We start from the raw sequence: 23,227 nt of genomic DNA, 5'->3' as shown, positions 1-23,227 counted from the left end.
GTGAAGAAGGGCTCATGTGGGGCTATTTCCGCAAAGGCCGCTTTTGGGCCTTTATTGTAATAAGGCTTAGTAGTAAATGCCAAATGTGGTTAGTAGTTTAATAATTATGGCTATGCATGTAAAGACAAAACTATATAAGCTTGTCTTAGCCTATTTTCATTACTCAGTTGTTGATTGTTGAAGAAACTCATTGAGAGTTTTCTCCTTGGATGGAGTTAGGTTTAGCTAGGATTAGCTAGTGTCGATTTAGGGTGATTTCCCTTAACTCTTACCTTGATCATCTCTTGCGTAATCTCGGATTAGATTCTCCATGTATGAGTTCAAGTTCCGTTCTCCCTGGGATTGATTCTTTTTTTAGTTGATGATTTATCATAATTGGTAGTTGAATTAATCTTTTTGGTAGTTGAATTAATCTTTTCTTTCTTCTATTCTCATCTACTTTTTCTTCAATTCTCATCCCTAATTTCTTATTATCTTTAATTTCCACATTTATAGTTTGATTTGGTGTTTCTCCCTAAGTTGAATCTTATCATTACACAAACATCAATGTATCTTTTGGAACAGATGCGGATGCACCTTAGTTGAAGCAAAAGTAAACACTATAGATGATATAAAATGATATTTATTGACTGTTTACACTTGTTAGTCCAGTGATAAGGGGCTTCGTGTGCTTAATTTAGGTAGAGTGTTCGTGCCTTAACCTTGCATACACCAAGCTGGATAGATCAATTACTGCTCCGATCTGTACAGTATTGGCACTTTCATGTTCAACTATGTAAATGCTTCGACATTATACTATATTTGCACAAAATAACTAATATTGAAATATGGATCCAGCAGTTGCAGCAGAAGCACAAAGCCCTCTCCGTTTTCTCTAGCATAAGAACAGCTTTTTTTTTTTCGAAAAAGAATAAGAACAGTTACAACTTAGAAGTATTCAATTACTACCACTATTTTTCTCTCCTTCAGTGCCATGCCTATTTTTGTTGTGCCATTGAAGGATCCTAATATCTTTTCTCAAGGACACAACGTTCTAAAACAAAAGAACAAAATTGAATCTGATATTCCACTAGTTATGTGAATTCCTGTTCAATTGTAATCATGCAGTGTCCATGTGCAACACTAGTATATATGTGAACATATATATATATATATATATATATATATATATATATATATATATATATATATATATATATATATATGTACAATGTGGGTACTACCTAGACATGGAATAGTCAATAGAGGGTGATTTCTTGGCTAAATCAAGTAGTTGAAGATTAGCCTAATATGACGAGTGACCAGCTCAACGCACCATTTGCTGGCAGTGGCCAGTGAGGCATCCCATGTGGTGCACCTGATTGCTGACTCACATTTTTTGTCCAATCTTATCATATATTATAAAAATTAAAATCATATGGGATGGGGCATCATTCATGTCCTATATGGCCCGTAGGGTTGTGACTTGTGAACTCACATCTTCAATATCATGTCACTTGCATTATCAATTAATAAGGCAGCAAGACACCGATAAGGCCCATAAGGGTAGTGTTGGAGTCATAAGTATTTCTTTATCCTTAAACAAAGGTTTCAATTTCGAGCCCTCAGTATAAAGTTGCTTTTGTTAGGGAGCTTTTTACTTTCTAACGTGGGACTCTCCGTCACGAATTCAGATTTAATGAGGCTCGAATATAAATACTAAACACTGGTGGGAAACTAAGAAAAATCCAACGAGACATGATGAATTCTACTCATTTGTACTTCCATTCTATTTTTGTTTGTTTACAAAAGAAGTATTTACCATAAAAGTTGCAGATTAGAGCAATTATAATCTAATGTCCAATTGTAAAATCTCCAACTTATAAAGTGCAACACAAGGAAATCGTAAAATGGACAGCACCAAATTGGTCGAATCATAATACTAAACCAATAATGACATTGCTAATGTATTAGTTTGCAAATAACAAAAGCCTTTAAAGCAACAACAGAAATTGACTCAATCTCATTCAACATCAAAAAAAGGAAAAAAGTATATAAATGTTAGTTTGTGGATCTCAACAATGAAGAACAGAAATAGGATAATTTAATTAGTATTGTGGCCAAATTTTGATTCCCTACTTACAACGGTAGTCATACTTAATATAAAATCATTTTTCTAGTATATAATTATGATTTGTGTTATTACCCAAAAAAAATTATCATTTGTGCATCAGAAAAAAAGAAGTACTCGTAGTATAAAATTTATCATCAACTAGGTATATAATTCTCATTTGTGGATCTCAACAATCAAGATTATGCCGTTGAAGTCCACTAAATCCCCAAAAAATATAATTTAGGCACTCCGGCCAAATTTTGATTCCTTACTTTTTTTAACGGCAGTCATTTATATCATGTAATCATTTTGCTAGTCTAAACAAGTCTATCACAATTCAAATTGAAGATTTCAAATTCGAATCGTCTTAATGATATGCGAGCATTATTGTCTCATTAAAGTCTTTCCTAATTAATAACAGCAAATTAATTAGCGGAGAAATAGTCCCTCTTCAAATGATGTGGCACCAAATTCAAAAATTGCTTTTCTTCTGTTGAAAGGTCAGTTCAAACTTTTGATAAGGGGGGGGGGTGGGGGTGGGGGGGGGGTTAAATTAAACGGAAAAAGGCTCAAATATGCCATCCAACTATCGGAAATGACTCATTTATGCCACTCATCAATAGTTTGACTCATTTATGCCATCGAACTATAGGAAATGACTTATTTATGCCATCGAACTATAGGAAATGGTTCATTTATGCCATTTATCAATAGTTTGACTCATTTATACCATCGCCCGTTACCAAAATGACTCATCCATGCCATATTTCATTAAAGCTAGTTTTACAATACCATATATGACACGTGACCTTCAACTAGATTATGATTGTGGGTGGGTAAGGTGTATGGGTCGGATTATATATTAATTTGGTATTTAAAATTGGGCCGGTTTAATAAACGACGTAAACCTCTAATTGGAGGCCACGTGTCATATCTGGTATTATAAAACCGACGTTAATAAAAAGTGGCATGGATGAGTCATTTTGGTAACGGGCGATGGCATAAATGAGTTAAATTATTGATAAATGACATAAATGAGCTATTTCCTATAGTTCGATGGCATAGATGAGCCATTTCCTGTAGTTCGATGACATAAATGAGCCAAACTATTGACGAGTGGCATAAATGAACCATTTCCGATAGTTTGATGGCATATTTGAGGCTTTTGCGTAAATTAAATACTTAAGCATCAGTAATAATTACAAAACAGAGGGGTAATTTGGTCAACACGAAAATGGCGTATTTATGTCTTTGTGGAGTCACTCTGGTACGCGGTCACATGTATATTTCCCGTGCTGCCGGCCCAAAATTGGGTGTCAAATAGCGCCGTCCCTTTTACTAGTGTTTTCGCCGGTTACAAATATCTCTTTCTTTCTATTCTACTCTTCTCTACTCACTATACACATCAAAATTCTCCATTGTTTAGTTAGGTTAAAATCTGAAGAGGAGACTTCAAAGTCATTTCGATTTGCTTGCTTTACCGATCACTTCACCACATTTTTTCTGGTATTGTTAATTTTTCCCTGCTGTTTTTTTTTACTGTTTTATATGTATGTGCAAGGTAGCATTGTACATTGGAATTACTGATGTCTCTGAGCATTACATTTTTGTGATCTCTTCTTGTTGTACTTTGCTTTGAAGTTGCTAAACTGCGATCTACGAATGTTCGTCTTTCTATTCTGCTTTAATCCCTTTTTGAATTGTTTTGTCTTGTAATTAGTGCTTCTGATCCTCTAGTGTAGATCCTTGCGGCACTTTATTTGCGTTACAAGTGTTATTAAGAGGATTTTTTTTCCGTGATTATTATTGAAAAATAATAGTACTGGAGTTTGATGTCACTAATCATTGTTTGAATAGTGATTCAAAGTGCTATGTTGCTAACTTCGATGGACTAAAATAAGCTGACTATATCATTTGGGCTTAACCTAGGGTTTGGCTCTTGATTAAGGATTGTTTTGTCTTGTAGTTGATTCTTATGATCCTTTAGTGTAGATCCTTGCGGCGATATATTTGCGTATTAAATGTTATTACGAGGAATTTTTCAATAATGATTATTGAGTAATATCACTACTGGAGATTGATGTTTCTAATCATTGTTTAAATAGTGATTCAAGGTGCTGTGTTGACAAAATCTACTCTACTTAATTTACTGGCTGAATGGTTTTCACACTAATGCTGCCAATTTGAAGTGATGTAATGTTGTCCAACTTTCAATGTTGAAGTTCATCTGATAAAAAATTGGAGTCTTCATTCAGAAACATTAGATCACTAAGTTACTTGCTTTTTCCTTCTCAAAGACATTAGATTACTATGTTATCCTTCCATTTCTCAAGCTATTGCAGCATCATTTACTTGGTAATGTAAGTGTCCGTGGTTCATTTGCGGAATATTGATTATACTAACTGCATGGTTGCCTGGTATTGATCTAGAAATAAACGGTATTGTAGATAACGTATCAGGGTAGAAGGCTAGTAGTTAGTTGAGCGTTGCCACGCTTCGTACTGCTCGTGTAGTTTCTTGCCCTTTAATTTCTGTTATTATCTGTTGTGCCGGGTACTTCGATTGTCATGAGTTGGTGGTAGTACGTTATTGTTCCATTTTCACACTGCTTTGTCGTGTTTTATTTAGTATTTTGCATTGGCTTCTTCACTTCTATTATTTATTTTTCCGGACTAATTTGGTTTACCTTTCTTTCTTTGAGCCGAGAGCCTATCGGAAACGACCTCTCTACCTCCCATGGTAGGGGTAAGGTCTGCGTACACTCTACTCTCCCCAGACCCCACTTTGTGGGATTATACTGGGTATGTTGTTGTTGTTGTTGCAATAATACACAAGCACCTATTAGAGATTAACAAAAGAGACGGGGAATGTGATGCTGATGGTACTAGTAGAAGCAAATTTATATACTGTTACTATTGCCAGGTGTTCACCAATATTTACATTATTAAAAAAGAGACATAATATATCTTTTCTATATAGTGCTAGATCTTGGTAAGTTTTGCATGATGGGACTCAATTCATAAGTTTTGCATGATGGGACTCAATTCAAGTTCTTATGCTTAGGTCAGGCCCTACTGTTGAAATCCTCAAGGGCCACAAGAAAATGATGTTTTAGGTTCTTGGATTATAGGGTGTCTTGCAACTTTTTGCTTGACCATAATATCTTGCGGTTCTAGTCCCCAGTCATAGTTGTTTCATGGATTTTTCCAACTATTAACCCTTTTTCTTACAGTTGGACATGTGAGCAATCCCCTGGGGTGTTTTTAATAAAATAGTGAATATACGTGTGAAGAATCAGAAACATGGACAACTTAGATTGTCTTTTCATTTTCTTTATTTATTTAGTGATTAATGTGGTGTCGTGCCAGCTTAGGTACCTTGACTAATCCACAGGGTAGCCTTCTACACTAAAGCTGAACGGTTCATTCCAGGTGTTATAGCTGGTATTTTGAACCTGGAATCTTCAGGTCGATACTTCTATGCCTAAACTATTCAGCTATCTCCTTGGGACAACTTAGCCGGGTTTTTTGTTTCAACTTCAATTCTTGAATAGAAGCCTTAGTAGCCGTATTGTCACTAGCATACTGTTCCTCTATGAAAATTTTCAATTCTGATTGAAGCCTTGTGAGATGATTGAGAATATCTTCCATCTACTACTGTAAACAAAATCTTCAACAGAAGGACAAAATCTTGTTATGCCAGTTAGTCAAGGGATGTTGGGGAAAAAAGAAAAAAGTTACTCGAGCGACCAAAAATATGAGAAAGCATTGTTGAGGTCCAAAAGTTAGTTCTAAAATCCCTAGAGTTCAGATATCTGTTTATTATGTTGCTTTCTCCTCTTCTATTCCATGAGAAATGATTGCTTAAGTGCATTGCTGACTTGGCTCTTAATAACCCCCTCCACTGCTGGTGTTTCAGAAGCTAATCCCTATATGATGTCTGAGGAAGCTGCTAGAGATCTCATTGCACTACCTGAAGCTGGGAAGAACATTGAAATCTCCAGTAACGGGAGTGTCCCGGTTACAGGGGTTGAGAGTATTGATAAAAATCATAAAGAGAAGGAAAGAGAAAAGCCTGCCTTACTGGTTGAACCTGTCCTTAATGGAGACTGCACGGTGAAAACTGGGGCAGAGGTGGTTTCAGAAGTAGAATACATAGAGTCTGAGAATTTGAATGATGTAGAAGATGTTGACACAAGCCTTAAGGTAATGATTCCTGAAATAGTTTGATGTTGCATTTTAGTATTTTGTATATCTGTTTGCCTTCTTTATATTGGTTACACAAGTCTCATTTCAATGTCTTTGCCTCTCCTTTTGCATTTGTAGACACTGTTGACTGGGCTAGAGTCCAAGGACTGGGTTTTAGTGTGTGAGACTCTCAATGATGTTCGGCGTCTGTCCTTATTTCACAAAGAAGCCATGGTTGATATGTTGTAAGTCTAATTTGTCACCTAGGATATAACCTTAAAGATGTTTGATGATGATGTTCTAGCTGTTTAGACACATCTTTTTATATGCTTTCCTTTTGTTTTATCTGATCTTATGTTTGCTACTTAAAATGAGCAGGGGAAATGTGATCTCCCTTATTGTGAAATCTTTGAAAAATCCAAGAAGTGCTGTTTGTAAAACTGCTATTATGGCATCAGCTGACATTTTCAAAGCATACTGTGACAGCGTAATTGACTCAATGGATCCACTGGTAACTTTAGTTATTCTTCTTATTTGTGACTTGTGAATGCCTTGGCATGATATTTTCTCTTATGTGAATTTTACCTTATCGTTGTGCTCATGACGTGACTGTCTCCTTGCTTAGCTTGTACAACTTCTTCTGAAATCTTCACAAGACAAGCGATTTGTATGTGAGGCAGCTGAAAAAGCTCTGATAGCTATGACAACATGGGTTTCTCCATCACTGTTGTTACCGAAGTTGCAACCAAATCTGAAACACAGAAATCCTCGAATTCGAGCAAAAGCTTCAAGCTGCTTTTCTCGAAGTGTACCACGTCTGGTGAGAGTTCTAAGTTCTGAAATCTCTTTTCTTCTGACATGCACCCTGTGAATTTTAGTTACTCTTTTCGTTCTTACAATTTAGTCCTGCTATTCATTATTTACCCAGTTTGTTTGTTTATCTGCTCGCTAAGATCTTGCCCTTGGCTATGTTTTGTTGGCAATATCTAGATGCAAAACTCAGCTCAAGGAGGAAACAGTTCTTAAGAGTGTTTTAATACTCCCTGCGTTCCAATTTATATGACGCTCTCTCTCTGTTAGTCAGTCCGAAAAAGAATGACACCTTTCTATATTTAGCAAAAATTTAAAAAATTTAAGTCTAAAATTCTCATTTTACCCTTAATGAAATGACTTGCCACCAAAATTTCTCACTTGTTTTAGACCACAAGATTCAAAGTATTCCTTTCTTTCTTAAACTTTGTGCCCAGTCAAACTCCCTCATATAAATTGGGATGGAGGGAGTAATAATTTTACTGGTTAAGGGAATGACTAGGTAACAATTTCAGTCTTTTGAGTATATTGCTTAATAATCATGGTTAAATATTGCCAAGGAATTTTTACATTGTTTCACCAATACATTTTTAAATGCTATAATTAGCCGCTTTCATTAGTCAATCCCCTTGTGGTGGTTTATTTATTTTTACATCTTAGTGGATACTCAGCATGGAAACATTTTATCAGACATTTGTGTCTTTTCATGTATGATCATATCACTGAAATATGAAAGAGGAATAAACTTTGTCTTGTTCTTAGTTTTGTTTTCTAGGTTTGCCTAATTTCCTTTTTACTACTAGATGTGGTCTTTATTAACAGAGTTTCATTCTTTGCAGGGAGTAGAGGGAATCAAAGCATATGGAATTGAAATCTTGATCCAAATAGCTGCATCTCAGCTCAGTGATCAGCTTCCTGAGTCAAGGGAGGCTGCTCGTACACTGTTGTTAGAACTGCAAAATATCTATGAAAAAGCACCCAGCGTTACCCCAACGGCTGTGAGTGATGAAGACCCAGAAACAATTTCCTGGGAGCATTTCTGTCAATCAAATCTCTCGCCTTTGAGTGCTCAAGCAGTTCTTCGTGTAACCAATCTCACTAGGGAGGGTATTGTTTTAGGTTCATAGTATTTGTGCAAGTAATGAACTATAGTTCATCTTTGTCCGTCCCCATTTTTTGGTTTGGTTTCTTATACCTGTATATACCATGAAAGGTTTGAGGTGTTTGCGAGGCCGTTAGACCATATAGAGAGCTATAGATTTTATAGTGTCTTGAAGATATGGTTTAGATTACATTTGCATTATACTTAAAGTCGTTCATGAATGCTTTTTTGCAGTATGCAGTATACGTGTAATTGTGCTCGTTCATTGTTTCCCGTGGTATGTTAATGGTTGAAGAGCAAAATGCAATATTGAGAGGTCAAGGGAAGTTTTCATTATGGCTAAATTGACATTGTTTGCTATGATATGTTAGTTTTCCTGTTAATATATTGTTTTGGAGTTGCGAGATTTCATCTACCGCTTCCTTCTAATGATTGTCTGGTGATCTCGTCGCTAGCATCTTGTGTTGGATCATTCCTTCTAATAGATTTGTAGATTTTCTTTGTCCCAGTCTTCAGTTTTTTTTTTTTTTTTTTAATTTCATGATGTATAAAGTTATACTTGTGAACTTTCTATCCCCTATACAAGGGAAGCTCTGTTTGAACAAACGTGATAGAGTGGTAGCACTTCTCCTTGTTGAGGTGATGGAGCCTTCAGGCAAGAGGATCATCCACCGTGTGACAGCCAACAACTAAAAAAAGACTTGGAACATCCAGGTCTTTCGCCCAAACTACCCATGTAATTGAAGAAATGGTTTTGAAGATGAATGTTGGTACTTTTGTCTTTTCTGTAATTCACTTCAGCAAAGCAGCAACTACAATATTTGTTTGTGTTCAACAAACTTTACAGGTTAAGTCAACTCCAGCCCCACAAAACATTAAACTATTACAAGTTGAAAACAGACAACGTTACGGGTCAGCTGCCTATGCCGTCCGAAATTAATTTAGGTGAATAAGACTAATGTATAGTAGTATATTTTATGTGGAAGTTCATCTCAATCCTTAAAAAAAGAAGGAAATAGAAAGAAAGCATAAGATGAAGCAGAAGATGACCATTGGTAATTGCAATCCTAGCATCTTTTGCTCCCAATCCATTTCTCTTGGACCTAAGGATCGAAGCTAGTGTGTACGTAAATCTCTCATCTTGATTCTTCATTTCATCCTTCGAGACGTACTTTATTAATTTTTCCCATCCTATATAGAACATCGAGTTTCTCCAAAGGTTTTAACTTAAAATGAAGAACCATGAACTGGGCATTGCCACGCGGTTTACACGGGTAATAGTCATGGCAATAGTGATATCAATGATATTGCTACTTGTTTTTGTCGGAGTTCTAGTCCTGATTCATATCTGTGTAGTATTGAGGGATTTCAGAGGAAGAACCGACAACATTAATATGGGAGAGAGAGGCAATTTTGGGAGCAACAGCATGTCCCAAGAGGATATAGAAAAGCTTCCTTGCTTTGATTTTCAAGCCAAAGAGAAGGGTAGTAGTAGTTCAGTGGACTGTGCAATTTGTTTGGATAATCTCAAGGTGGGTGATAAGTGCAGACCATTGCCTCAATGCAACCATAGTTTTCATGCTGAATGCATAGACTTGTGGCTCTTGAAGTCCCCCTTTTGTCCAATTTGCAGGGCTAGCGCTAATGTTCTAAGGGGCTGTTCTAATTAGTCGACCGACCTATACAAAAGTCCATTTGGTACGTTTTAAGTGTCCCATGTTGATTGAGAGGCCAATTAGGTCCAAGGTCCATTTTCTTCGCCCATTGTCAAAGCCAGGCTTATCTTTATAATTCTTGGTGTATCCGATGTTGAGCCCCATATTATATTGATCACGCATCATATGTTCAGTCGTGGGTGTCCAAAACTCGGACAAAACTGGTGCTTCGCTAAGAATCTACAACTAGCTAGAATTGGAAACAGATTTTATGTTATTACTTACAGTTTTTTTTAATGAAAAGTTGTGGTGTGCGGAGAGTGAAGTTCGTTCTTTTTTTACTGTGATACATTTGATTTAAACATCGGATTACACAATTATATTGTACTGAGTTGTGAGCTATGTGGAAAAGGGTAGCAAGATGAATAATGATGAATTTGGGCGAATTCAAATTTGAGTTAAATTTGTTCTAATATTGTCAATATTTCGTTTATAAACAACGTATTTATTACAAAAAAGAACAAACACGAAAAATCCTCTTAGGAGAGCGTTGACTTCCCGACGCCGATGGCTACTAACGTACCTTCAATCATTTCTTTGGGCCATAGTATCTTATCACTTGTACACACATGTATTCATTAAAAGAATTAGAATTGGCAAATTCTAAAGGATAGATGTAAAATTATATATCGGAGGAAACTCTATATCATTTTGTACATAAAAAGGTTACTTTCTAAAGGATTTACTTATATATATATATATATATATATATATATATACATACTAGTAGTAATTATTAAGTATGAATGTATTTTAGCATGTTATAGCAAGTTGCCTATTTTATATTTCAGAATAACTTGTTACAGAAAATTATTCGGTAGTTATATTTCAAATGGCTTGATAATATACAATTTTATTATATTGTCAGTGTATCGAAGTTCTATTGTCATTCTTGTGTTTTTGTCTTGAGTATTATGAGCCAATCATGAGATGAATGAGACGCAATATAGAAGTCAAAATGAATGGCAAAATAGCATTCTATTAGCATAGACAATTGACAAGGAAAGGAAAAGCTGGCTATTATTCAAGTGTATGCCTGTTGTAATATTGTTCCAGGGCCAGCACAGAACCAAGCAACAAAAAAAAAACAATATAGCATGTTGTATCAAGTCAGCAAAAGTATACACAAAAAAACACACACAAAATATTATATATATATATATATATACACACACACACATCAAAAGCATCATCACAAACAAGGGGAAAAAAACTACAGCCATGCTGGATTCTTCAGAGGGGTAACAACAGCTTTGACTTGCAAGTAGTTATTAAGGCTGTAGACTCCCTTTTCTCTTCCATGTCCACTCATCTTATAACCACCAAAAGGAATGGCAGCATCAAAGATGTTAAAGCAGTTAACCCACACTGTCCCTACTCGAAGGGCTCGAGATATTCTGTTTGCCGCATCTATGTTCTGTGTAAAAACACCCGCGGCCAATCCATAATGTGACGAGTTTGCCCTTCGAATGACCTCTTCAACATCCCTATTTGTTTCAAGGTCAGGTTCAGAAATAACCGAAATACAAGCACAGGTAGAAAATTAACGTAAAATATAAAATGTAATCTCACTTGAATTTCAAGAGGGACTGCACTGGTCCAAATATCTCATCTTTGGCAATCAGCATGGTATCCTAAATAGATGAAAAATAATGTCATCATTACCGTATTCGTTTTTTTCACCTTACGTATGGATATATCCTATGGACAATGGTAGTTGTACCTCGACATTTGAGAAGACAGTAGGTTGGACATAGAATCCTTTGGAACCCAATTTTTCCCCTCCAGACTCGAGAGTAGCCCCGCTTTCAGTACCAGACTTTATGTACTTAAGGATCTTCTCAAATTGCTCGTTATCAATCTATTGACACACACAAAAGTCATGTTACAATCGGTGGATCCAAGATTTCACTAAGAGAATTCAAAATATAAAGAAGTGAACACATGAAAAAACCAAGGGAATTCACCATAAGTTGACCTATTGATGAAGTATAATTTTCCGAAGAAGAGGTGTCAATTTACTACCCTTAGACGTAGGGGGCTCCACCACTGGGTACAATTACTTTGCAGATGTAAATTGAAGTCAGCAATTACTATTTTCCTTTGCTACAATTTCAAGAAGAATTGTACCTGGGGACCTTGTTCAACTCCCTTCTTGAAAGGGTCTCCAACTACACGTTTTAAAGCTCGGGCCTTGGCTTTCTCCACAAATTCATCGTATACTCTTTCATGTACAAATGTCCGTGATCCAGCACAGCAACATTGTCCCTGCAGATACTTGAAAATTATTTTCATTCCTGAGCAAGCACCAGAGGTTGCAATTTTTCGAGGGTGGAAAACTTTGCTACCTGATTAAAGAAAACGGCAGAATGAGCCAACTCAACAGCTTTATCAATGTCTGCATCTTCACAAATGATGAAAGGAGATTTTCCTCCGAGCTCCAATGTCACTGGCTTTAGGTTGCTCTCTGCAGCTGCACTTAGTACAGACTTACCAGTTTCTGTGGATCCTGTAAAAGCAAGCTGTAGACACCAAATTGAGTGATGTAGAGATACATTGCATTTAGGCATCACAGATAAGTAAATAAAATTGAAAAAAAAAAAAAAGATTGTCATGTAGGTTTATCACAAGAAACACAAGACTTTTATTCTGTAGCTTCCTAATTGGAAATCTGTTAGTAGTATATTATAGGCATAAGTCCTTTGTGTAATTTCCGGAACTAAAGGCAAAGCTCAGAAAATACCTTATCGACATCCATATGACTGGCAAGAGCTGCACCTACACTACCGAATCCAGGAATAACATTCAAGACTCCAGGGGGAAGTCCAACCTGTTAGATGGAGTCAAGCACAAATAACGCTTCAAGTGGAGAATTTGGCGTTAAGCCACAAATTCTATTGAATCGCCCCTGCCAGTCAGGTACATACCTCATGGAATAATTTTGACACATACAAGGCAGAGAGTGGTGTCTGTTCTGCAGGTTTTAATACAACCGTGTTACCGCAAGCAAGTGCAGGGCCAACTTTCCAAGCGAACATTAGTAGTGGAAAATTCCAAGGTATTATCTGCCCTGCAACACCAATCGGTTCATGCAAGGTCTGAACATGGTGCAAACTGTCAGCAGGAGCTGTAAGGCCATGAATTTTATCAGCCCAACCTGAAAAAAGAATGTAAGCAGAAAACTTAGAAAAGCATTCAGGTGATTCAAAAACGTCACTGGATATACAATAAGTGGTTATTAAACTGTCAACAGGAAACATAAAGCCATTTTTTAATTTTTCTTAACCAGCATAGTATCTGAAAAGCCGTATGAGCATCGGTATTTCTTCATTTGCAGCTTGTTCATAAGGCTTTCCATTATCCCAAGTTTCAAGTGCTGCAAGTTCATCACTGTGCTTCTCAAGCAATTCGGCAAACCGCAACATTATACATGATCTTTCCTGGAAAAAGATTGGTGAATCAAACAAATTATGATACATGCTTAAGTAACACAAGGCATTTAAACAAGCAGCAACTGTCGGAGAGGCGGATGGACCATCCATTTGATATGTGAAAAATTACTAAAATTTCAGAAAATATTATCAAAGATAAATTTACAAAAATAGTCGCCCACCAAAATAACAGTCAGCCAATGTATAATTTTTATATATTAATGTAATATACATTTCTGATACATAATAGTCGTGTATATTTGGCTAGCAAACGTAATTATTTTTGGCCAACCAGCCAAATGTGTAACTTGCCGAACATTAAATTCTAAGCCCATAGTTTCAATAATTCAATGCGTTCAGTGGTAAGAACCTTAAAGGTTGAACACATCAAGTTTAAATTCCGAATCTGCCTGGGAGCAAGGAAGAAAATATGGAAAGATACAGAAGGCTCAGTTACTGTGTGTGCGCTTACATAAGCAGTCATTTTAGGCCACGGTCCTTCATCAAACGCTTTACGGGCAGCAGAGACTGCACGGTTGACATCTTCAGTGTCAGCCTGCGCAACCATAGTAATGGTCTCCCCTGTTCGAGGGTCAAATGTAGGAAACGTCTTTCCTGAAGACATACTCTCCATGTTACTCTTTTAAGTCCATAGCATGTTTATAATAACATACAAAATGAAAGATTCTTAAGGGATGTAATTAAAGGTCAACCTGAGGCTGCATCAACAAACTGTCCATTAATGAGAAGCTGATTGTATTTAACATCAACAGGTGGAGTGATAGGTTCTTCATGCACCATGGCGCTGCTACAAAACCTTTTGACACCATTTTTCCAGTACTTGGGGTATTTACCTTTAGATTGAAATTGTAAAACCTATAATTAGCTAGCTCTCATTTCAAGAAAATCAGAATAAAATAAAAAAGTATCTGAAAACATTAAAGTCTCAAATAAATCAGGCGGACTAATATCAAAACACAGTTAGCTTGTTCAATCATCAAGACTCCAAAAAAACCAGGTGAAAATAGTTGTTCTTATTAGTGAAGGACTACTGATGATTAAAAAATAGTCTAATAATGTACTTTTGGTATATCATAGAAATATATTTTTAGCTTACATGCGAAAATTTTCTTTCTCAAACTTTGTTTAGCCAAAGACATCACATAAGATCAAGGGTTTGACTTCTGTAAACTAACTGGTAAAATAGACAGGTCACATAAATCGTAACTACTCGTTACTATCCAACCCATTATATATGAAGCAGTGAGAATAATCATCTGGAAAATAAGACAGATAACTCATTATAACTGATTAAATTATTGTATCAGTCAAAATTATATGTGAGAGACTAGAATCAAACGGAGGGAATATTAATGAAGAATATGCATCAAAATTATTTTGTACATAAACAAAGGTAAAGAGGTAGTTATATACTTGAAGAGCGAAGAGAGGAGGAATGAAGCAGAGAAAAGAGCCGTTGAGTAGCCATAGCCATGCAGCTGGCTGTAAGAGAATACTTAGTAGAGAGGAGATGGAGATGGGAGAACTTAATATAGGCAGAGTCACGATTTAAGCTTACAGATTTTGAATTCTAATCTTTTAAAATTAATGGGTTATAATTAATAAAATGTACATTGAATATATTCAATGAATTTTCTAAGATAGATACAGGGTTGAATTAAAGTAATTAAATTCGACGAAACTTGTAACGGACAGTGTAGCTCTGCCACTGCAGGGTTAAGAAGCCGAGAATAGAATAGGATATACTCTCTGTCTCAATTTATATGCCACATTTTTTTTTAATCAGGCTAAAAAGAATGCCACATTTTCTTATAATCTTATTTGAAATAATATAACAGAAAATTTCATCTTTACACTTAACGAGATGATTTATAACCACCAAATATCTTTGGCTTGTTTTCGATCATAAGATTCAAAAATCTTTTTGTATTTTTTAAATTTCGTGTCTAGTCAAACGACATCACATGAATTGAGACGAAGAGAGTGTACAGACAAATTTGCTGGTGTTATCAGTTGACAACAATTGCGAGCGCATGCAGAGGGTAGTGTGTGCGACTACTTGCACGTCATCAATTGCACAGAGCCTCTCTATTTGCTGATTCATTAAAAATCGACCCCAAGCTTATCCCTTCAAGTTTTCTTTGTACAATAAGGGATCATTTTGTAGGGTGTATAAGAAAAATACAGAATAGATCCAGTGTATTAGAAATGTAGGAATTATTTATGTTGAGATTATTTCTTATTCACTGTTTAGTGTGATGTATTAAAAATAATATGCATTGCATAATTTTCAAAAGAAACATTTGTACAAAAATATCTTCCACATTCTTTAGCTTTGAGGGACTTTAAGGGCATTTTGTCTTTGATCATGCTAATATCATGGTTTGCTATGCATTAGTTATACATTGGTTGAAAAAAATGCATCAAAGAAGAGATTAGTAATACACAAAGCTAATACATGCTTATGAAATGGAAAATTGCCTTACGTGTGACTTTTTTCTTTTTTTCTTCAACCTTTGTTAGCTTCTTTTTTTCTTCTTCTTTTTGTTTACTTGTCATATTCCTTCTAGTCTGTGCTTTATGAAAATACTGGAGGAAAATGGTTGACGTTTTTTGTCCCTTTTTTGGAAGTGAAAGAGAATATAGTCCATTTATTTGTGTACCTTTTTTTCTTCTTCGATTTTTTTTTTGTCGGTTCCAAACTTTGCTAGTTAAGTTTCTCTTTTGGGACACATCATTTTTCTCTCAAGAATAAAAGTGAAGAAAAGTTTTCGCTTGATCATACTCCACTCGATATTTCTTCTTACTGTACCAAACAAACAGGAGAAATTATTTTTTAATAAAACAACAGGAACCCTTTTTTTCCTTCTTTTTTTTTGGGTAATGGGGAGTTGTCCCATAAAACTAATTACATAAACAGATTTGACAATTTAATACGTACTTTTGAAACTGCACATTTTTAGGCACAATCAACTAGAAAAGAAGGTTGAATTTCACACGATTGAAAAAGGAATGTCGTAATCAAAATTGTCAAAAGGCCTATTGCTCCTGGAAATTTACAAAAAATAAAAAAAGGTTACTAGCTTAGTCATTACTCACTAGTACCTTTCAGTAATGCAGGGTGTTCTAACTAACTAATATAGTGCCTTCAATCTGTAGAAAAATCAGGCTCATCTGGCTTGAACAACTTGGGCATTTTTAAGCTGGAAGAAGAATCAGCCGTCTGAATCTTCTGTTCTAGTCCTCTTCTCGTATTAGCAGCAAATCTTTTGGCCAAAATTGTAGCTCCAAGTTGTTGGGAACTACGACCACTGTCTACTAATGGTTGCTGCTCAAGACCAACATCATCGAAAGCCTCATAACTTTGCTCATCGTAGTTCCCTCCACCGTCAGGATCTTGCATATAATAATAGCTCTCTTGTAGAGCCAACTCGTTTTCCATCTTTTTCTTCCTATACCTTCTCCATGCAGCCTGTATAAAGCAAGCACCCCATGTTCTCCACTGATAAGAATAGTACCTAAATGCATGCTGTAGCTTCTTGCTGTGAAGACGTTTAAATTGAACAGCGAAAAATTTCAGGTCTTCAGCTCGAAGTGCAAATGCTTCAACTTCAGAAAGTGCTCTCACAGTTCGAGTTGAAGAAGGCAACTGAGTTGAGTTAGGCAGTAATGCCCAAGTCAGTAATTCTTCACCACAAAAGTCACCAGGCCTAAGGGTGGTAGAATTGAAGAATCCAGATCTTCCCCCATTTGTCGTGGAACTCTCTAGTTGCCCCCTGATGATAAAGAGCATCTCATTCACTGGATCACCTTCTCGAACAACATAGGTTCCCATTATGCTCAGGGATGAGACTAGGCGTTCACATATAGCATCAAGCAGCTGGTCATCCATTTGTTCAAAAAATGGAACCTGCAGATTTTGGGATCTCCAAAGCTTAGCAAAAAAAAGTGGCTGGCTTAGGCATTTACTGTGTAATACAAAATGTAAGGTGAATCACAAGTCAAAGATTAAATTGATGATTGAAGAGATAAAAAATTTTTATTTAGTCATTCACTAATACTACTTATGCATTTCTGTTGCTCAAATCTTTCATTTTTGTTCAACTTGTGGCCAATATTTCTGTCTGCAGCTCTTCTTCTTTATGTTTGCCTCCTGAAAGCATTTCACTTAACGCCATATATAACACTATCAGGCCACGCCATATATCTAAAGATCATAGTGACAAGGGCAACTTTGATGGGAAATACTTCTATCGTCAGACATCAACGAGAGCTGATGCAAATGTCATAATCTTTGAACAATGACTGTTTTGTTAGCAAATATTTTATTAAGATATGTGAAAGTTGGTACATGCTGTTTATATCAGCTATACCAATTGCAGGAACGAAGGATTTCCTGGAAACCAGTGGACACAGTTCTACTTGAGACACTTCCAACCCATCAGTCTCAAGAAGAAAAGAATGCAGCATACATCAATATGTCATGATATTCCAATATAATGCACGAGTCAAGCAAAACAATGAAATATGTAGTGCCAGAAAGACATACTCGTCGAACAAGATTAAGGCATAGGTGTCTTTGGATTTGACGACGAAGATCCAAAGGCAAAGATTGCAAGATCTCTTCTTCATTAACTCCTCTTGTAGCAAGCCATTTACATTGATCAAAACGGCGAACACGTTCTTGCAAGTCTTCAGGCAACTGGCGGTGCCTCATCCATTCTTCTATATCTCTTTTTCTAATTCTCCATTCCTCAATTTTTACGGTCATAGATTGCAGATAAGTCTGGAAAAGGCAGAAACTCAGAAGTATATCAAGGACAAAGAAGCATGTGCTATACTAGATTAAACAAATGAAAACGGTAGCTCAAATTTTAAACAAACCTTAGCAATCACAAACTAACCTAAGCATAATGTGAGAACAGATATCGCAGTATCCAACTCAATCCAGATCCTACCCGTCAAAAGGTAGGGGTAAGGTCTGCGTACACTCTACTCTCCCCAGACCCCACCTGGTGGGATTATACTGGGTATGTTGTTGTTGTTGTTACTATTAATCCCGATGGACCTAAGCTGCTTATAATTTGAGAATTTTAGGGAACATATCTTGAGTAATGGCACATAGCAGGCATATTAACTTGAAAAATGAAATTGGAGCTCTTAAAGGTATTTAGCTGGTATTTCACACAAAATTATGTAACTCAACTATCCCAAATTAACAATGTCTTATCAACAGTGTTTTCATGCTTAACATTGCTCTAGAGGTGAATAATTATAACGTATAGGTGTCTGACATATCATGTATTGATAATCATTCATGTATATACAACCATGATGAAATTCCTTCGGATAACTGCACAAGGTGATAATAATGATCTATTCTGACAAATATTATCCTCAAAATCTTACCTGCATGTTTCCAATTAGCTGTGCAAAGAGAACTAAACCAATGATGCTTATGGAAATGCTGAATAATGTTTCGCCAATATAAGTGCTAGTATTCAAATTCTGCCCATATGAACTGCAAGACAACATTTGTAAAGACAAATATAAGATTCTCTAACCTGAAAAAAGATCAGAAGAATTTGATGGTATCCTAAGCAACAAAGGAAACAAGAAATTCATTTTCATTAAATCATTTATGTAATCCAAAACGACTAAACTCTGCATTCTAACTTTGTATGGAGTAGTCATACACGATCCAAGACAAAGTCTTCGGAGGATCACTATGAAGTAGCAGGGAACATACTTTATCATTTACAATGATTAATAGCAGTGGAAGTGTTTGCCAAAAATTAAGTAGCCGAGACAATGGTGAATATTTATGAAATCCTAGACCAATTCTTAGCTGCCTGAAGAATCAAACAAACATAAGAGACCGGGTACCAAACAGACAGAGTGACTTGCATATTCAGGATGCAGACCTAAACACTCAGTCCTTTAAAAGCCAGACTAGATTACATAAATTCAATCAATTTGTATAAAATGTACCTCAAAGCAGCTAAAGTGAAATAATATACTTCCTCGGTTCCATTTTATAATACACTCTTCCCAATTGCCATTTCAAGAAGATTTACACCATTCAATATATGGAACACCTTCAATTCTGATGCTCCCACATTACCCTTAATTAGATTCTTTTATTATAGGAATGACATGGCACTAAGACCAAAACATCTAAGGATTGGTATGTCACTTATGTTTAGCGTGTGTAAATAGTATTTCTTTCTTTCTTAAAATTACTTCTTGACTAGTCAAATACTGTCACATAAATAAATAAAAATGAAGGAGTATATCAGAAGACAAATGTCTCTTCAGTTACAGCCACAAGGGGGAATTACTATAGAGACACCAACCCTCAATATAATCAGCAACACCATTGAATATGCAAAACTAAGAAGGAATGAAGAAGAGTAAATTTGCAGTTTAAGAAAGCAAACCTCAAATTTCTTAGACCCCACCAAAGACAGTATAAATATTTCTCCATGAATGATGATGAAGCCACTTCATTAGTAAAGGCGTCAGCGAAAATTCCAAACTTAAACCCAGAATCTTCATCATTTATAGCATCACATTTTGCAAGAACTTGCGTGCTGTTTCGCCAGTAATCGCGTACATAACTATCCGTAAAACTGCTACAGTCTAAAAATTCAGGCACGCATGGTGGAACTGCATCACGCTCCTTCCTACATTCATTTGACCAGCAAGAGTACTGTCTTGCTATAGATGTCACGTACCAGGAAGCTCCCGCCACCTACACACAAAGAAGAAAAGGCACAATTCTCAAATCAGGTGATTTCTGTCCGTGTCTTCGTCACCAATATAATTCCAGCAAATATCTTGCTTTGGTTAGGTATGTTGTTACAAAATGAAAGGGATGGGAATGAGTGTTTACATGACTAGCTAACATGAAAAGGAGGAGATTGTAAGCTGCTCCTGCCCAGGCTGTTTTAGCAATAAAACCTGTAGTTTTGATGATCTGCTGATTTAGCGGGAAAATAACGAATAACCTTGGCACATATTGGATGAGAACGATAAGGGCAAGAGTAACTTTGGAATGACCAGATCCAGTTTTTTTAGTTGCGGGAATTACATACAGAATGACAATCTGCAAGTCGTAAAGAGACAAAGTGATGACCAAGAAGAATAATGGCAATATTAAAAGATTAAGAAAAGCTATGTGGTTACAATTGACATTGCAACATACTCTCTCCTAACATTCTTTGATTATGACCTGTTCCAAAAATATTTGATAGTACCATTTTATTTCTATAGAATTTTTATAACTTTCAAAAATTCAAATTCATTAACCTATTCAAATTTTAAACAAGTTGTGATGATTTCCAAACAAACAACAGTAACATATTACCTATTGATTTAACAATTACCATTATGATATATAAAGTAAACTACTACTTCCTCTGTCCCAAATTAGTTTTGAAAGTCAAATCATGTAAACTTTGACCAACATTTTAATACGTATTGTTTCATCAAATTGGCATGAGCAAGGTTGCAACTTGTAGTACTTTCTGTATAGTTTTTGAATATCTAGATTTTAATTGAAAAATATTGATTTATCTAATCCAATTTAGCTTTGAAGATTAGTCAAATTAACTTCCGCAAAGCGAAATATGACAACTAATTTGGGACAGAGTGAGTAACATACATTAAACTTTGTGTCCAATTAAATACAGATTTTATGTACTCACTTGAGGCAGAGGAAGAGCGGCCATCAAATCAAGCAAGAAATCATTCTTGAGATATTGCTTTGCAATTTCTCGAGGGTCCATGACAAGCTCACCCCGGCCAAAAACCCGAGAGTTAGGATTGACAAAAGCCGTGCGAAACTTCATGAGAATATGGAGGACGTAAAATAAGTCAGTGAGAGAACGATAGATAGTAATCTGACTAGCCGCTTCATCATCAGTAGACATACAAGCTTTATTGCTGACGAAAGGCAGGTAGAAGTAAAGAGGGTCGATGAAAAGAGAGATGAGACATGTGAGGAGGAATACATAGTTCCAGCGATTTACAATGTCGCTGTTTGGATCCAGAATTTGGCGACTCCATAGTGCGTCGACCTGATCAGTTGAAGAGGAGATTATTGATTTTTTCTTCAGAGATTGCTGGAAATCGCGGAGCTGGGACGCCGGCTTTGCAAGTATTCTAGTCATCTTCCATCGCGGACTCCGATATCATAATCGGATTCCGGAAGATCTTGACAAAATATCTCTCTAAAAAATACAGGGAAACTAATTAAAAACACAGAATAATCAACAACAGATCGATTTGAGAAGGGTAGTGTGTACGTAGACCTTACCCCTACCTTGTAGAGGTAGAGAGGCTGTTTACGAAAGACCCTCGCCTGCCTCAAAGAAAAGCAAATCACATCGGTCTGAAAAAAGAAAAAAATAACATAACTACCACAAAACCGTATGTCAATCGAACTACAAGACACAGTAGATAATAACAGGGATCAGAAACACAGAATAATCAAATTCCAAAAATTAAATATGTATATATATCGATACGTACACCTATTAAATTTGAATTATGGATTCAATTGGCTCTGTAAAACAGGAAAAAAAATTCAAAACACAGAATAATTAAATAAATAAATAAATGCATGTAATAATAAGACCTGCACCTATTAATTTTAGATTGTTGATCCACCTCTGAGTGATGATAATGTGAATGGGGAATTTTATCAGGGTTAGAAAGGAAGGATAAGGAAGGAGAAGAAAGAAGAAAGAATGCTGAGTGTTGCATGAGTGATGATTGAAGCTCCTTTCATTAACTCCATTCAAAATTCTCTGAGGAAAACCGGCTATCTCGGAAATTTGTATATCCATGGAATAAGGAGGAAAAAAATGGTATATCCATGAAAGAACGCGGGAAATTAGGGAGGGGATATATTCGTACACTGAAATGGGCTTACTAGTGCAAGCACGAAATGGGCCACGCCCCATTTGGATTCGTTTTCTTTTGGGTCATTTGCACTTCTGTACCTAATTTGTGGGGCAATTCGCACGAAGCGATAATTGCACCGTTTGGTCTTTAATTTTTGTCCTTCAAATGAAACTTATGCCTGATGTACAACATGTTGCGACTTTCTAAAGAACCCATGCAGTCATGCACCATTAGGCATAAGTTCATTTGAAGGGTAAAAATTAAAGACCAGCACAAAAAGGGACAAAAGTGCAAATGATCCCGAATGTCCTTATCTTCGGGTGGTCTTCAATTTTTGTCCCTCATGACAAAATAACTTTTTTGCGCGCATAAATTTATGTTTTGACATCATAATATCTCATAAATTATGAATAAATTCACATCTATAATAATTAACTACAAAAAAATCCCTCACGTAAGAGACAACTAGCTACTGCACCCAAAAGGCCAAAAGAATACGAGACGCTAGTAGTACAAAAATTAAAGACGCAAACCGTGCAATTTCTTCTTTTTTCTTTTGGTCATCTTTCAGTGAAATCCTCAGGTAAAGAGGGGAATGGGGCCAGATTTACGTCTGTACTTTAAAAAGATATTTATATTTATCTTTTATTTAAGTTTTGAATAAATTTACCTCGTTAATAGCTTTTGGATTAATTATTGGGGTAAACATATTCAAATTTTTAAATGAATGATAAATATAAGTAATTCCACAAAGTTATAAGATAAACATAACTATTTCGTAAAATGCAGGAGTGAATTTGACCATTTTCCGGAAGAAAATGAGGACATTATTTCCGACCAGAAAGAGGAGAAAGGAATGTGATAATCTTAATCCAATTATTACTCTATGATTTTTATTTTTATTTTAAAATATATACAAAAACGTGAAATGGTTTTATTTCCACAAAAATGGGGTGACA

At 35.9% G+C, this 23,227-nt stretch overlaps 3 protein-coding genes across 6 annotated transcripts; 1 reads left to right on the top strand and 2 right to left on the bottom strand.

The window, feature by feature from the left end:
• The first annotated feature begins 3,359 nt into the window (after positions 1–3,359).
• On the top strand, positions 3,360–8,512 carry LOC132622642 (uncharacterized). The gene is made up of 6 exons (XM_060337286.1): positions 3,360–3,598; positions 6,011–6,297; positions 6,418–6,524; positions 6,658–6,790; positions 6,905–7,099; positions 7,929–8,512. The coding sequence occupies exons 2-6, from the start codon at positions 6,025–6,027 to the stop codon at positions 8,214–8,216; spliced, it is 996 nt and encodes a 331-aa protein (XP_060193269.1). The 5' UTR covers positions 3,360–3,598; positions 6,011–6,024; the 3' UTR covers positions 8,217–8,512.
• Positions 8,513–11,040: 2,528 nt separating this feature from the next.
• Positions 11,041–14,983, bottom strand: LOC132624156 (benzaldehyde dehydrogenase, mitochondrial-like). The gene is made up of 11 exons (XM_060338979.1): positions 14,772–14,983; positions 14,051–14,191; positions 13,810–13,952; positions 13,193–13,346; positions 12,834–13,063; positions 12,650–12,736; positions 12,255–12,428; positions 12,037–12,174; positions 11,630–11,767; positions 11,479–11,540; positions 11,041–11,393 (listed from the first exon to the last, which is right to left on the bottom strand). The coding sequence occupies exons 1-11, from the start codon at positions 14,830–14,832 to the stop codon at positions 11,120–11,122; spliced, it is 1,602 nt and encodes a 533-aa protein (XP_060194962.1). The 5' UTR covers positions 14,833–14,983; the 3' UTR covers positions 11,041–11,119.
• A 1,346-nt stretch (positions 14,984–16,329) lies between these two features.
• Positions 16,330–22,244, bottom strand: LOC132623231 (cyclic nucleotide-gated ion channel 18). 4 transcript variants are annotated; one of them, XM_060337963.1, is made up of 8 exons: positions 22,006–22,241; positions 21,679–21,753; positions 21,068–21,592; positions 20,254–20,466; positions 19,799–20,112; positions 18,768–18,879; positions 17,908–18,144; positions 16,330–17,268 (listed from the first exon to the last, which is right to left on the bottom strand). In XM_060337963.1, the coding sequence occupies exons 3-8, from the start codon at positions 21,530–21,532 to the stop codon at positions 16,507–16,509; spliced, it is 2,103 nt and encodes a 700-aa protein (XP_060193946.1). In that variant the 5' UTR covers positions 21,533–21,592; positions 21,679–21,753; positions 22,006–22,241; the 3' UTR covers positions 16,330–16,506. The 4 variants fall into 4 exon arrangements, with proteins under 4 accessions (XP_060193946.1, XP_060193948.1, XP_060193945.1 ...); XM_060337965.1 differs by having other exon boundaries at positions 21,685–21,753; XM_060337962.1 differs by lacking the exon at positions 21,679–21,753 and having other exon boundaries at positions 22,006–22,240.
• Between the last annotated feature and the right edge of the window lie 983 nt (positions 22,245–23,227).

Source organism: Lycium barbarum, chromosome 12 (genome assembly GCF_019175385.1).
Source record: "Lycium barbarum isolate Lr01 chromosome 12, ASM1917538v2, whole genome shotgun sequence".
Lineage (NCBI taxonomy): Eukaryota > Viridiplantae > Streptophyta > Magnoliopsida > Solanales > Solanaceae > Lycium > Lycium barbarum.
The sequence above is the reverse complement of the archived record's forward strand: the minus strand, read 5'-3'. Positions and strand labels throughout refer to the sequence as shown.